The sequence below is a fragment of the Rousettus aegyptiacus genome, unplaced genomic scaffold (assembly GCF_014176215.1).
Source record: "Rousettus aegyptiacus isolate mRouAeg1 unplaced genomic scaffold, mRouAeg1.p scaffold_m13_p_4, whole genome shotgun sequence".
NCBI classification, from domain to species: Eukaryota; Metazoa; Chordata; class Mammalia; order Chiroptera; family Pteropodidae; genus Rousettus; species Rousettus aegyptiacus.
Genome location: NW_023416307.1, coordinates 123,453,551 through 123,468,210, shown reverse-complemented (window position 1 = coordinate 123,468,210; position 14,660 = coordinate 123,453,551). Strand labels below are relative to the sequence as shown.

General features: G+C 39.1%; 1 protein-coding gene across 1 annotated transcript in view; it reads right to left on the bottom strand.

Moving 5' to 3' along the window:
* Positions 1-14,660, bottom strand: part of XPC (XPC complex subunit, DNA damage recognition and repair factor) — a 29,684-nt gene that overhangs the window by 10,089 nt on the left and 4,935 nt on the right. The window contains exons 3-9 of the mRNA XM_016141863.2: positions 11,901-12,007; positions 9,307-9,430; positions 7,906-7,990; positions 6,121-6,278; positions 5,499-5,619; positions 2,482-2,571; positions 750-1,637 (exon numbers count right to left, since the gene is read on the bottom strand). Coding sequence (XP_015997349.2) covers positions 750-1,637; positions 2,482-2,571; positions 5,499-5,619; positions 6,121-6,278; positions 7,906-7,990; positions 9,307-9,430; positions 11,901-12,007 — 1,573 coding nt within the window. The remainder of the gene's footprint in view (positions 1-749; positions 1,638-2,481; positions 2,572-5,498; positions 5,620-6,120; positions 6,279-7,905; positions 7,991-9,306; positions 9,431-11,900; positions 12,008-14,660) is intronic.

Here is a 14,660-nt window from a genome sequence, read left to right as displayed (position 1 = left end):
ACTATATGCACAACTCCCATTTACTCTGTCATTTTAAAATAAAATGAACCAGGAACACCCCCAGAGCAAACTCTCAATGCAGGTTAAACTACATTGCTACAAGGAACACTAAATAAGCCCAGTTTCACACATCCTGAGGAACTGGGAATAGTTCTTTGGCAAATCTGGCCTTGTTCTCATGTAAAAATGCTGAGCTCTACAACTGCCCTTGTACAAGCGGCTCAGGCCCTCCTCCTAGCACCAAGTGACACACTATGTTCTGTTTTAGAAGTTGGCTTCCAGTATGCCTTCTCAATAGATATTTCCTCATCCCAAGTCCCTTCCTTCCCAGGAGATGAGTGTTCTAGATCTGTGGAGGGCTGTTTGTGCACATGCTTGTATGAGTGTACATGATGAGAAATGGGGAAACAATGAGTTTTTTCTTCTTTCACTCAGTATGACTTAAATGACTTGCAAAAATTATTTTAAAGCTCCGAATTTATAACTGAGCAATAACTAAAAGCACACAGGCTTCAAAGCTGGATATACCTGGGTTAAACTAACAAGTCAGTTCATCTCTTGGGTCCTAAATTTTTAACTAGTAAAATTAAGGTAATAATAATCCCAGCTTTACAGAGTTGTGATAATTAATGAGATAAATACCAAAAATACCCAACACAGGCTGAGCTAGGAATACATAAGGTGCTTGAAATGGGAATAATTTTAATAACTGGACTGGGTCTTCACGTCTGTGGCAACCGATTCCTTACCTCCAAGTCTTCTTTCTTTTCCCTTTCCACCAATGGGCTTTGGTAGGGTCTCAAGGTTTCAGCCCACCACTTGGCATCAACCCGGCACTTGCGAGTTGCTGTCATCCAGGCGGGGTCGTACCTCTGGGTGACATCCCGGACCCAGCCATTGTTGTCGATGCCTACAACGTAGGTCATCGGCTTTGTGGCGTATTTGTAACATGTCAGAGCCTGGCCCACCACACCGTGCACACAGTCCACACATGTCCACTTTTCCTCCTGCTCATAGAATACCTCGAGCCACTGGTTTACACCAGCTGCTTTTCCTCTTTCTGTCTCCTCACCGTTACTGGACATTTTCTTGCCTCTCTTACTCTTACTGCTTGAAGAACTTGCAGATGCTGCTGGAAAGCCTGGGTGCTTAGGGTGGCTTCCATGTTGGGTCCTGGAGTCACTTTTGGATCCTGCCTTTGTGCTCTGAGGGGCTGGGGCCCTCCTCTGTCTTGGAGGGCCAGGCTCAGAATCCTCATTGGATGAATGACAGTCTTCTTCAGCAGAGAGCTCAAAGTCAGAGCCACTGCTGGCCTTGTCACTCCCACTCTCTTCTTTATAGGACACCCTAGAGGCTACCCGCCGCTCCCGGCCACGCACACGTCTCTGAGTTTTCTCCTCCTGCTTTTCCACCTTGTCCTCTTCTTCCCCACTGGAGGGGGGCTCTCTCTGTTTCTTCCTGATGGCGGCTGCTTTGCTCCTCTTCCCTTTGACACTTGGACTGTCAGTGCTCTTAGAAGTGGTGTCCTCTTGTCTAGTTTCTCTGCTGGTCTTTGGTTTGGTTTGGTTTTCTGGAACTTGGCTAGAAGTTTCTGAAGAGCCTCCAGGACACTCTATGGATCTCTCTTTAGAAGGTTTCTTTCCATGAAACAAAAGAGAAGTTTTGCTTTTTCTTTTTTGCTAATGTTAGGATAGAGATCCTGTCATCTAATGGGGCTAAGTCACTGGCTGGAGAACCAGCATACATAAGATGTCCCCAGCTCAGACAGTGATTGACTGGCTATCCTTTTGGGTTGTAAGAAAATATTTGCTAAAATCTATAGCACCTAAGACAAGGCCACAATATAATTCCTTTTACTCTAAACTGTGGCATAGGCAAAAGAGCACCAGATGTGGAAAGAGACAAACCTGGGTTCAGTGTTCTGTTTCTTGTGTTATGTGAGTTAGGTAAATTATATAACCTCTGAACCCCAGTTTCCTCAGCAACAATAATACACACCTTGCACATAATGCATTTTGCAAATACTAATGGAGTGAACAAAGTTATAATATTAAGAATACAGAAGTTATTAAAATCAGTATCTGGACAAGTTTCAGACAATGCCAAAACCCCAGTGAGTACAGTATTCAGCCTCCTTCTTAGATGACTGCAGAATTCAGATTCCTTCACCCATCATCACTCCACATTGCTGCTAAGGAGGGCAGGGTACCATTCTACCATTTTACAGAAGAGAAACTAAAGCACTGGGAGCCAAGACCTGCCGCAGGCTCCTTTGCACATGCAACAGCTCAGATTGCTAGATATCCATCCATGTGTCCAGTATTGCCATCACAGGGTTGAGCAAGATGATCTCAAAGTAACCCATGCTCCATGAATACTGACCCTTAAAAATAGTCTAACAACTAATTTTTTTTAAGTCTGATCATTTCTAACTCATCCCTGACCAACTATCCTTTTCTCTAAAAGTCCTGAGAACCTTACCTTGGCTGCTGATAACTTCAGAGGAACTGGCTGTAGAGATAATACCAGTCGGGTTGGGAGCTGCAAGGCCCGGAGAATCAGTAAAAATATCTATAATAAAAAAGAATAACACATTTATCCTAAGAAAAAAATATAAAGATTTAATTAATTCAGTGTTGCTTGTCATGGTGCTTATTTATAACAGGGAAAAGTAAAAACAACCAAGCTGTCAAAAATAAGAGTCTAAAACCCTTGATACTATTTAAAATGATACTGCTGAGATTTATCTTTGTAGAAAAATGGGAAACTGTTCACCATACAGTAAAGAAAAATAGAAATTTGTTTTTTAATGTTAATTTTTGTAAGAATAAATTGTATATAAATATAAATATGTATATATTTTAAAAAGAACCCATATACCGGGTTATGAGTATTTACAAGTGTTTTTTTTTCCAGCTTACCTACCTTCATAACGCATTCGACATGTGTTATGTTTGTGATTAAAGTAAATAAAATGAAACATCACTTTGAAAATAAAATGAAACATCACTTTGAAAAGAAACCATAGAAAACATAATTATCAGATGCCCAAAGTCTATTCCCTATATTCTATTTTCCCTATTTTCCCCACAATGAATCTTTTAACTGGAGGCTGCAGTTCTAAGCATTCTATAAACTTGGAAGAATGGGAGCCTCCTCATGGGAATTAACCTCCAAAACTGCAGCAGTGATAAAGCAACTACACAGATCTCAGGGTCCCAATGTTTCTCATGAATTACTGTAATACCCTACTGAGAAAGCCAGGGGTAAAAATCAGAAACAAATAGGCAGCTTTTCTGTGAAAAGCTATGTTATATTTAAAAAAATAATTACTTTTGCCTTGTTTCTTCTGAAGTGAAAGACAAAGGGATAAGAAAATACCAGAGAAACCCAAATTGAGGGACATACTACAAAATTCCTAGGCAGCACTCTTCAAAAACATCAAGGTAATGAAAGAAAATAGAAGACTAAGAAACTGTCACAGATTGGAAGAGACCAAGTAGACATAATGACTAAATGCAACATGGTATTCTGGGTTGGATCCTAGAACAAAAGAAACGCATTAGTGGAAAAACTTGAAAAATCCAAATAGTATCTACAGTTTAGTTGACAACTTATTATTAACTGATACAATTAACATTGTAAGAGCTAAAACTATAAAACTCCTAGAACAAAATATAGGAGGAGATCTTTAGGATCTTGGATTTGGCAATGGAGTCTTAGATATCACATAAAATATTTGCAAAGCATATATTTGATCAGTGTCTAGTATCCAAAATATATAAAGAACTCTTACAACTCAACAACAAAAAGACAAAGAACCCAATTAAAAAATGGGTGAAATACTTTTATAGACATTTCCCCAAAGCAGATACACAAATGGTCAATACACATATGAAAAGTTGTCAAGCATCATTAGTCATCAAGCAAATGCAAATCAAAACCACAGTGAGATACCACTTCATACCTATTAGGATGACTATAAAAAAAAAAAAAAAAGAAAAGTGTTGGTGAGGATTTGGAGAAATTGGAACTCTGAAACATTGCTGGTGGGAATATAAAATGGTGCAGCTACTGTAGAAAATAGTTTGGCAATTCCTCAAAAAGTTCAACATACAAGTACCTTCTGATTCAGTAACTCCACTCCTAGGTATATACCCAAAAGAACTGAAAACAATTACTCAACAAATATACGTACACACGTTTACAGCAGTTCTCTTCATAATAGCCAAAAGGTGGAAACAACTTAAATGTGCATCAATTGAATGAATAAACAAAATGTGGTATACCTATACAAAGGAATATTATTCATCCATAAAAAAGGAATGAAGTACTGACACAATCTACAAATGTGGATGAACCTTGAAAACATTATGCTAAGTGAAAGAAGCCAGACACAAAAGGTCAAATGCTGTATTTCTTTGATATGAAATATACAGAATATGTAAATCTATAGAAAATGAATGCACATTAGTGGTGCTAGGTGCTTGAGGGAGTGGGAATAAGAGTAGAATGGGGAATAACTGTTTAATGGGTACAGGATTTCCTTTTGGGGTAGCAAAAATGTTTTGGAATAGAGGTGGCAGTTACATAATATTCTAAATGCACTAAATGTCACTGAATTGTTTGTTTTTATAAATAACTTTTTTTTTTTTTTTTGCTTTAAAAAAACCCCATAATCAAAACAAATATATATCTGTCCACAAATATACAGGAACAAAGTCTGGGAAAACAATACTTAATGTTTTCCTTTGGGTAGTGGAATGATAGCATAATTACTGGCTACGCCAGGTATCTCAGACTTTATTAAGCCAAATAAGAACAAGAGAGGTAAAGATGCCAGTTATCTAGCCTTGAAGAAACAAAAAGTCTGGTCTCTTTTCCTAAGCAAACAGGGAATGTGGGGCTCAGGCACAAGTATATGCATTAATAGGAATCTTCCAGGGATAAAACCATATTTCTATCACCATTTTTGTTTCATTCAGACAGAGTCTTACCTAAGTGTATTTTCAAGTGTTTGATAAAAGCCTGTCTACACATAAGCGCTCCTCACCACAACTCCTTTTGGTGGATACAACTTTCTTTACTGCATGGCTGCCTGCCACTGTCATCACCCAAATTGGAAGGTATAGAAACACTTTCTCATGCATTTCAGCAGCCAATTTGGTATAACATTTCCTCGGAGCTTTTGAACAGAAATTATGAATAGTTAGCAGAAATAATTCTACAGCACTTGACCAAAAATTCAGTGCTTTAACATACCAGAATGCCAAGTAATAGAAAGGAAAGAGGGTATCCTTTCAACTCACACACTGGTCCCAATTATGATTCCAATACTTGCCAACTAAGAAAGTTACTTAGCCTCTCTGAGCTTTAGTACCTAATTTTTATTTTATGAGAGCTAAATAAAAACCACCTGGAATGGCATCTGGCACATGACTGCCATCGTCATTTGCTAATGGTACTAATAAAAAATGTTGCCAGGAGGAATCACTCACGTGGACCAATTCTTCATCATCCCGTGCAGAGTAAATAGCAAATCTCCTTTGCAACGTAGTCTGTAGGTCATCTTGTTCATTTGTTGAAAGGTCTGTGTTAACTGTAAATGTTCCAATGAACCTGGAGAGAAACCAAGCATTTCCTTGTGTCAGAGGCCAAAGCAAAGAGGAATGCTATTCTTTTATAGCCAAGAAAATCAGAAGAGGGAGCCTCATCTGCCTCTGTTCTAGTCTTCCCACCCTGTCTGGCTAACTTCTACTCATCACTTGAAGACCCAACTCAGACTTTACCTCCTTAGGGAGTCTTCTCCTTCCTGGGGTGCATTCCCAGACCCCCCACTTAAGTGGCCCTGCTCTGTGTGCCCGCAGTCCAGAGCATACCTCTTCCGGAGTACTCATCATACTACTCTAATTACTGGGGGTGTATCTATCTTCCTGACCAACCTGGGAGTTCTTTCAGGACAGAGATTATGCCTGACATTTCTCTATCTTCAATGCCATGACCACCGCCTGGCACACAGAATCATCTCAGAGGATATCTGTGGAAGTGACCTGCACCCAACCTCTGAGAAAGGTACAAATCCTACACTAAGGCTTTGCGAGACAGGTTGGAGGGCCATACCACTTCACCAGGTTTGACAGGTAGCAGATATCCACGTCTTGAGGAGGCACTCTGGTAAAGCGAGTTGGGATGATGGAGAGGCCAATAGCCTGCAGATCGGGCTGGTTGCAGATGTTATTTCGATAGAAGCCATTTGCTAGTAGGCACAGAAGGTGAACCTGCGAAGAAAAAGAAAGAGAAGACAGTAAAGAAAGGCTGAAAATTAGAGGGATTTTTGCTGCCAAGTTAAAGGACATTTTCTGTGCAGAAAATATTTGTTAACATAGAAAAAAGTAAAAATATTAACTTCAGGTATTTCCCAAGATTTTGTCTGTCACCCCCTCTTCTTCCTAGATATTCATTCTCTCAAGAGCCTTAAACCTCAAAGCTTCAAAATACTAACTTATTTTAAGAGGCCTTGTCTGTTAGAGATACATGTATCAAAAGATCTATGGATGAAATGCAACAATGTCTGGTTTGAGCCAAAAATATCAGGAGGAAAAGTGAGTGGGGGAAGAGAATAGCAAGACTACTCACAGGCTAGTAACTGTTAAAGCTGAGAGGATGGCATGGGGTTCACCGCACTGCTCTCTGCACTGCCATGTGTCCTTGAAGCCAGCCCCCTCCACTTCAAACCCTACACTGGTCCCCACATCTGAGCTCCCACTCCACCCTTTCTCAACCTACTGAAATGATCATGTGATAGTCTCCCCCTTCTCTCACCCATAGCTTTGCATCGTTTTCCCTCCAAAATGTCTTCCTTCCTTCCTACTTATAGCTTCCGTATTTCAATCAATGGTGCTGCCCTTCTACCCTCACTTAAGCTTCAAATCTCGGAGTTATAGTAATTTTTCCCTTCTTTCATCTCTAATGCCAAAAGGTAAAAGAAAGACAGCTACCTCATTTAATGTCCAAGGCTGTTACAAAGTGGGAATCACTTCAGTTCTCATCTCATCTCATCTCATCTCCTCACTGTCTTTGCTATGTGCTCACCCCACCTCTAGATTTCTGTGGCTGCTGAGGTGTCTCTTCCATCAGTTGCATCTCTACATTCCCTGGCTGCCTGCTGCTAATTAAGGAAAGTCAAAACCCTCCCTTTCCTCACTTTCAACGTGTCTCCAACACACGTCCTTCAAGATGTGGGAAAACTGGTTGTCCCACCATCCCCTCCAAAACTCGGCAAGAGCAGTCTTCATAGACTCTGTCCTCTCCCATCTCACCCATGCTGCCCTTTCCCCTAAATAAAGCCTTCCTCAGCTAATTGGACCCGCACTATTCCCTTTCCTTCTTTAAGTCTTGAATTTCTGTTTTGAAGTCTTTCTTGTTCCATCTGTGAGATCAGAAACTCCTTAACTAGGAAATAAGTTTTATACAAGTCTCTCTTCCCACAATGTCAAGTACCTTGCTAGGTCCATAATACGTGTTTAATACCTACTGGCTGAAGTCAAAAACCAGAGACTTTAGCTGAGATCAGAACTAATATAATTAAACAGTTCAAAGAGGAGATGAAAGGAGCGTGCCTGTTTATCCCCTGCGTCTTGCCAGGCATTGTGCTACATGTTTTATATATGATATCTGCTTAACCCTCACAACCACCTACCAAAGAAGATACTATTATTACCTCTCACTTCAAAGATGAGGAAACTAAGGCTCAGCAAGAATAAAAAAACTGCCAAGGTCACACAGTGAGTAGAAGAGCCAGAAACAAAACCCAGGTTTGACTGACTGACCCCAAGTTCTTTCTGCCATAGCACCCAGCCTTGACAAAGAGGAATACTGTCCTTTCCCTTCATTTGCTGCCCTTACCTTGTGTGTGTCTTCATGGACTTCTTTACTAAAACGTTTCATCAGCCTCCGAAGATGTATCTCAAACTCCATTTGTATTTTTTCACTGTAATACATATTGCAAAATGTGAATGTGAATGTCATCTGGGCTCCCTGTGGCATGTAGGTCATGCTAAGAGATGTGAATTAAGTCCTGCAGGCAATGGAGTTTCTTGGTCTGTGTGCTCTTTAGGAAGGTGAAATCAACAACAAAAAAAATGCCCCCAGGTGCTGTCACCTAGAGGCAATCAGTATGAACAGTTTACTTCCTTACACTCGTTTATGTTTGTACTAAAATAATCTTTACGAACAATTTGGTATGCTGCTTTTTTTTTTTTTCAGTTACCATAAACTTATTCTAGCTTTATTTTCAACTGGGAAACTGAAACCTGACTCCATTCCCCTAGTCAATCCCTTTTACTCGCAATGGTGTATGAATTGCTTTCCTTGTTTTCTTGTGCAAGGCTATGTTACCAAGTACATTTTTTAAAGTTATGTATTTTTTGCATACTCTTTTTGCTCCTTCTCACCTACAAACCTTACTTAGCTCAGGACAGTCTCCACCCGGACTGCCCTTCTGTCAAGCTGCACAAAATCACGCCTCGTGAACATGAGCTGAAGCTCATATCCTCCAGGAAGTCTTCTCCAACTGCCTGGCCTCCCAATGGCTGAGGCCCTCCTAGCAACCACCATTTTTATTTTCTATTAATGTACACTCATTTGTATAATGCTGTTCTGGTGTAAAACCTTTCATGTCTGTGTCCCATGCATCTTCAGAAAACTTAACACTTCTTGAATGACTTATTTTCCTACTGCATGGCTAGTAATGTGCCCACACAGTGGAACTCATTAACCAAGTAACTACCAGGTGTTGTGCTCCAGGTTTTCAAGCCACAGAGGCTGCAGAAGTACTAGGGATACTGGGATGGAATGGGGGCATCCTACCATGGGGGGGGCACTACCTCAAGTCCTGCTGTGTGATGGGGTCGGAAAGCACAAGCTGCCCTGTCAGCCTGACAAGAATTTAGATCTTGGCTCACCCACTTACTGACAAAGTGACTCCTGAAATTATACTTAACCTCTCTGAGCCTCTGGCTCCTCATTCATATACTGTTCTAAAGATTAAGTAAGAGAATGAACAACCTGCAGAGGCCTTGGCATACAGAGTCAATACATAGTTTTCTCTCCCCATCTCCTGCCCAGCCAGGACACAAAAATTTCTGATTCAAGTCCTAAAGGAGAATCCAGGGCTCTCTCACCTAATATTCCTGACCACTGTGATACTCAGCCCTGGTCTCCTATATGTTTCTCATAAGTTTTCATTAGTAGCAGTCGTTGCAGATTATATGTGACAGGAATCTAGAAGTAAGTGCCTAATCTTACCTTCTTTCTCTTGCTTTCGCCTGCTCTGGTGTTTCAATCTCTATCTCCACTGGTTTCATAGGCAGAACAGATTGAGAGAAGGCTGCATTTTCTCCCGCATCGCCTGGCACAGGCTCACTAAGTTCTAGCAACAGCAATTTTAAAAAATCAATAATAATAATAATAGCTACTGTACTGCACAAAATTGAGGTTCTGCTGGGAAAGAGAAAATGAGAAATGGACAACTAGTGGAGATAACTACTCCTCCCATGCTTTTAGTATCTTAAAAAAATTGCCGGGCTCCATCCTAAGTGTTTCACATTATTTGTCTCATTTAACCTGCACAATAACCCAGAGAAGTAGGCCTGGTAGCAAAAGTAGAAGAGGAGGAAACTAAAGCAAAAAGATATTCAGTTGAATTATATACAGATCCCTGCTGTCCAGGAGCTGAGGCGTGCGTGCGTGCGTGCGTGCGTGCGTGTGTGTGTGTTTCAAAAAATTTTAAAAAGCCAAACAAGAACAATTTCTTATTCTCTGTATTACTACATAACTCTCATCACAATTGCTCTGTATAGACCATGACTTAGAAGTCTTTCAGTCTCAATTGTAAACTTGTAATAAGAAGGAATATGTCTATTTCACCTCTTTATCCCTTATACCACTTGTAAACACTAGTCAAAATAAGCTGAATAAGCTGAATTTGCTGAACTGGATACTGGATCTAACTGTGAACTTCATTAGCAAAGGGACCTTTTAAAAGAGCTCTGGGCCTAGAAGCAATAACACTCATTTGGCAATGACCACACCTAATGCCAATATTTTGGTGTCTATGTACCAGTCCCTACTAAAATGAACCAGGGCTTCTTGGAGAAAAAAGGTTGTTTCCAGGTCTGGAGCAAAGAATGTACAAGGTGAGCCTAGAACATCTTGTTGTTCCAGAAAACATAAATGTCCTCAAATAGTAATGGGGTCATGTCAAAAAGACACGGTACAGTAGCCAACTTAAAGGGGTTTTCACTAGCCAAATTTGGGATAATCCGAAGATCAAAATACATAATGATGATAACTCGTAATACACCTGAATTTAAAAAATTTTTTTTCTGAGTCTACAAAGACACTCAAAATAAATGACTAAATAACTATAACTCCTGAAAGGGAGAGCTCTTCTTTATATATATAAATATATATAAATGATAGAATTGGGGTATGATCATTTTGCCACCCTCAATATAATTTTTGATCCAGTCAAGATTAATGCATACTGAAAGCAATTAATAAAAAATTACTGAACAAGATATTCACCCAGAATCTGAATGCCACCTCAGGGATGGTTAATTACAAAGGGAGAATGTACATATACACTGGCATGATCTGGAAGTACCATTTTGCAAGATCAAACTTCACATCGCTAGGACAACCTGACATTGGTGCCTCTTAATGGATATGATATGAATAAAGTGCAAAGCATCACCTATGAAGTATTCTTGTAAAAATAAAGTTTAATCTAAATTTAATCAAGCCTTTTTATACAATTTACAAGAAATAGATAGGAATACTGAAACGTGTGTTAACAATACCGTGAGATGTCTGATTATCAGACAAGATCAGGATATGAGACATTCTATAAACAAGAAGCCAAGATTCTTTTAAAAAGGCAGCGCCATGGAAAGGGAAAAAAGATAGTGGGTAGGGGGTACTGTTCTAGTTTAAAAGAAATAAAAGAGACATAACTAATATATGGCTTACACCTTGATTAGATACTGAATTAGGAAAAAAATAGTCGTAATGAAATTTTGTAACAATTGGTCATTTATTTTTCATTTTCTTAGGTGTGGTAATGGTATTTTATCATGTAGGAGAATGTCTTATTCTTAGGAAATGCATGGTGAAGTATTTAAAAGTGATGTGTCAGAATGTCTGCAACTTACTTTCAAATGCTTCCACAATGCATATTTACTGAAAGATATATTCCATATGGCAAAATATTACAGTTACTGAATCTAGATGAAGGGTATACATATTACATTTTTGATTTTATTGTAAGTTTGAACATTTTCAAAATAGAAAGCTGAGAAAGAGTCATGCTAGCCAGAAAGATTCAGAGGTAACATTAGTTGCTATTTACTATGAGTATATGATGTACTAAGTCCACTACATTTACAAATCTACCCCCCCCCCCGCCCCCGCCAACCCCAATGATTCTGAAGTCTAGCCTGTGTGCTGCTCATAGTAAGCATTTAATGTTTACTGAATGTTAATGAAAAAGCCTGGCTCAGTCAGGTGGAGTTATTTACTCACCCAGGTACATAAGTGCCAAAGCTGGACTCTGACCCCAGGCCTAACTGCTCTCAAAGCCTGCGCTCTTTCTACAAGATGATCCTTCCTCTCTACTCCATAATTTACACCAATGACACTCATCAAAGGAAGAGAATATACAACCTGCTCTAGTAACTGGTGTTGAATTTTTTCTTATATCAAAAGCAAGTCCCTATTGCAACCTTATCTTTGTCTTATTAGTTTCAAAACCACAAAACTGCAGTCAGTGATGACTCCAAATAGAATCAAACAGAAAAATAGGGATCAAATAGTTCTGAAAACAAAACAAGATGTTTTACCTTCTACTTCTTCCCAGTCATCTTCACTTTCCTCCTCATCATCTCCTTCATGGCTGCCTTTGTCCATGGCAGCCTCCCTCTTTGGATGGTGCACTTTCTTGCAGGCACTTGTAAAGTCCCCGTGTAAAGATCACAGGAAAAAAAAATGAAGAAGGCACATACACCCTAGTGTTACACTTAAGCTAACAAAATTTTAAAGACTCTTCCTATTGAAAATCTGTTGCAATTATTTAAAGATGATTTGTGAGCTGAGCCCGATTTCCTCCATCAGCACGAGTCTCAAGTTCTTATCAAGATGTGCTCTGATGGTCAGTCTAATACTAGATGTGCTGTCAAAATGGAAAAAAAACACTATGAACCTACACCCTAGAGCTATGTGAAGGAAAATACAGCTGTGTCTAAAAACAGGTATCGGAAAAATCAGAAGAAACCAAAATAAAAATGTTAGTTCTAGAAGTAAAAGCTGTGCTATCTGTGCATATACAGGTAAAGATTGACGCCAGAAAGAGGAGGAGATTCATATTTGCTGATCTTCCTATAGGTAAACTCAGAAGATCTTCCCCCACTTTAAGAAATATGAGCTAAGGAGACCAAAGTTGAAATATAACTTCAAACTTAAGTGGGGATTTGACTATACACAGGTATGCCACAAATAACAGAAACCTAGATTAGGTAGTTAAGCAGATAGCTACACAGATAAGTAGCTAATTAAATGGTTGCTAATGTGTAACACAAATCTTCCTCAACTTACAATGGGGTTACTTCCCAATAAACTCATCGTAAGTTGAAAATAGTAGTAGAAATGTGCTTAATCACCTAACTTACCCAACACCACAGCTTAGCCTAGCCTACTTTAAATGTGCTCAGAATACTTACATTAGCCTATAGCTGGGCAAATCATCTAACACAAAGCCCATTTTTATAATAAAGTATTGAATATCTCATGTAATTTATTGAATACTGCACAGAAAGTAAAAAATAGAATGATTGTATGGGTACAGAATGGCTTTAAGTAATGACATGCCTGACTAAGAGCTGTGGCTCACTGCCACTGACCAGCATCACTAGAGAATATTGTACTCTGTATTACTAGCCCAGGAAAAAAATCAAAATTCAAAATTCCAAGTGCAGCAGGTCCTTGAATAACATTTCATTCAATGTCGTTTCATTATAACACTGATGAGATGCTGTAGGAACTTAACTCTTGTTTATATCTATTAGCCTATGGTGAAATTGGTTTCATTACATACCATTTCACCTCAGTTCTAAGAACCTATTTGTGGTTTTAAGTGAGGAGTTACTATGTGGTTTCTGCTGAATGCCTATCACTTTTGTGCTATCATAAAGTCAAAAATCCTAAGTTAAACCCTCCTAAGTCAGGGACCATCTGCATGTTTCTGCAAATTTATATATAAAATGTGTTTAGAGTACTGAGTTATTTTTAGCTTTTGTAAGATTCAACCGTTGGTATCAAGTGAGAATATTACCAAAATTTCAGCACAGATACTTAAAATAAATAATCCTCAGTCTTCAGTTACTATACACATACTCTTTTTAGCCCACCCCTTTCACCACCATAGGAACGAAAAATTCTCATTAGAATAACAGCAGAAATGTCCATGTGTTATCAGTTTGATCACAGTCAACTCTCAACTGAGGGAAAGAGAGCTCCAGAGGTTTCCTTGGCAGCATCTTGGTCTATATTTATGTGGATATCTCTGGAAACAGAATTTAACTAGTAGCAGGGGTGAGGGTAGAGGGTGGGCCAAAACCGGGAAGCAGTAAGCCCAAAAGCCTAAGAAGAAAGGAGAGGTGAACTATGGTGGAAAATCTGCATGCTTTCCCATGCTTTCTTCTGGACTACTTTCCTATGCCAGGACTACAAAATGTTGGAAAGGTCGACAATAAGAGCATTTATTTTTGAAGCAAAGGAGGAACTACTGTCTGCTACCTTTCTGTTCTTCCTTCTCTCTCCCAATTTTCCTAGGAGGCAGATAATCAAGCGTTCACTAGGCTTATATTCATTGTTCACCACGTGATAACATGAATGTTCATTTACTACAAAAAATACTTGTTCAGTTTCTGCCAAATAAAAGGTCCTGCCTAGATGCCATAGGTTCTAGTCCTCTGAGAGCTTATAGTAATGTAAATGCAGATGGCATGTAGGCAAATAAGTGTAGACAAGTTATACTCTTAAGAGATACTGTAAGAAACCAGAGGAGCAAAGGGGAAAGAATCAATGAAGACTGTGGAGTACAAGGCTTTTGATTTGCATCTTCAAGGTGGAAGAAAGCATTTTAAGTAGAAGGAAGAATATGAGTACAACTCAGGTAGCAAAGTATGAGAAGGTGTTGAATGAATGACAAGAAGTCCAGCTGGACAGGAATAGAGTGTACCTGAGAAGAGTATCATGAGAGAAAGCTTGAATGGCAAGTTAATATTCTGTATATGTAATATCTTTGTGTAGTAGAAAGAACACAGGACCAGGAATCACAAGATCTAGGTCTCATCCTGGATTTTGCTACCATCTAGCTATGTAACCATGAATAAATCATTTTCTGTAAGCTGTCACTGTCCTCATTTGAAAAGTTTAGGGGGTAAAGTATATAATCACTATAGTCTGACTCAGTACTCTAAACACAGTATTTTGAGTTCTACCTAGAAGAGTTTAAAGATCCCTTCTTTTCCACAGATCCTCGTGACAGCAAAAGAGCAGGTATTATTAGTCAAATTTCTCTGATAGAAACAATCAAGATCTCT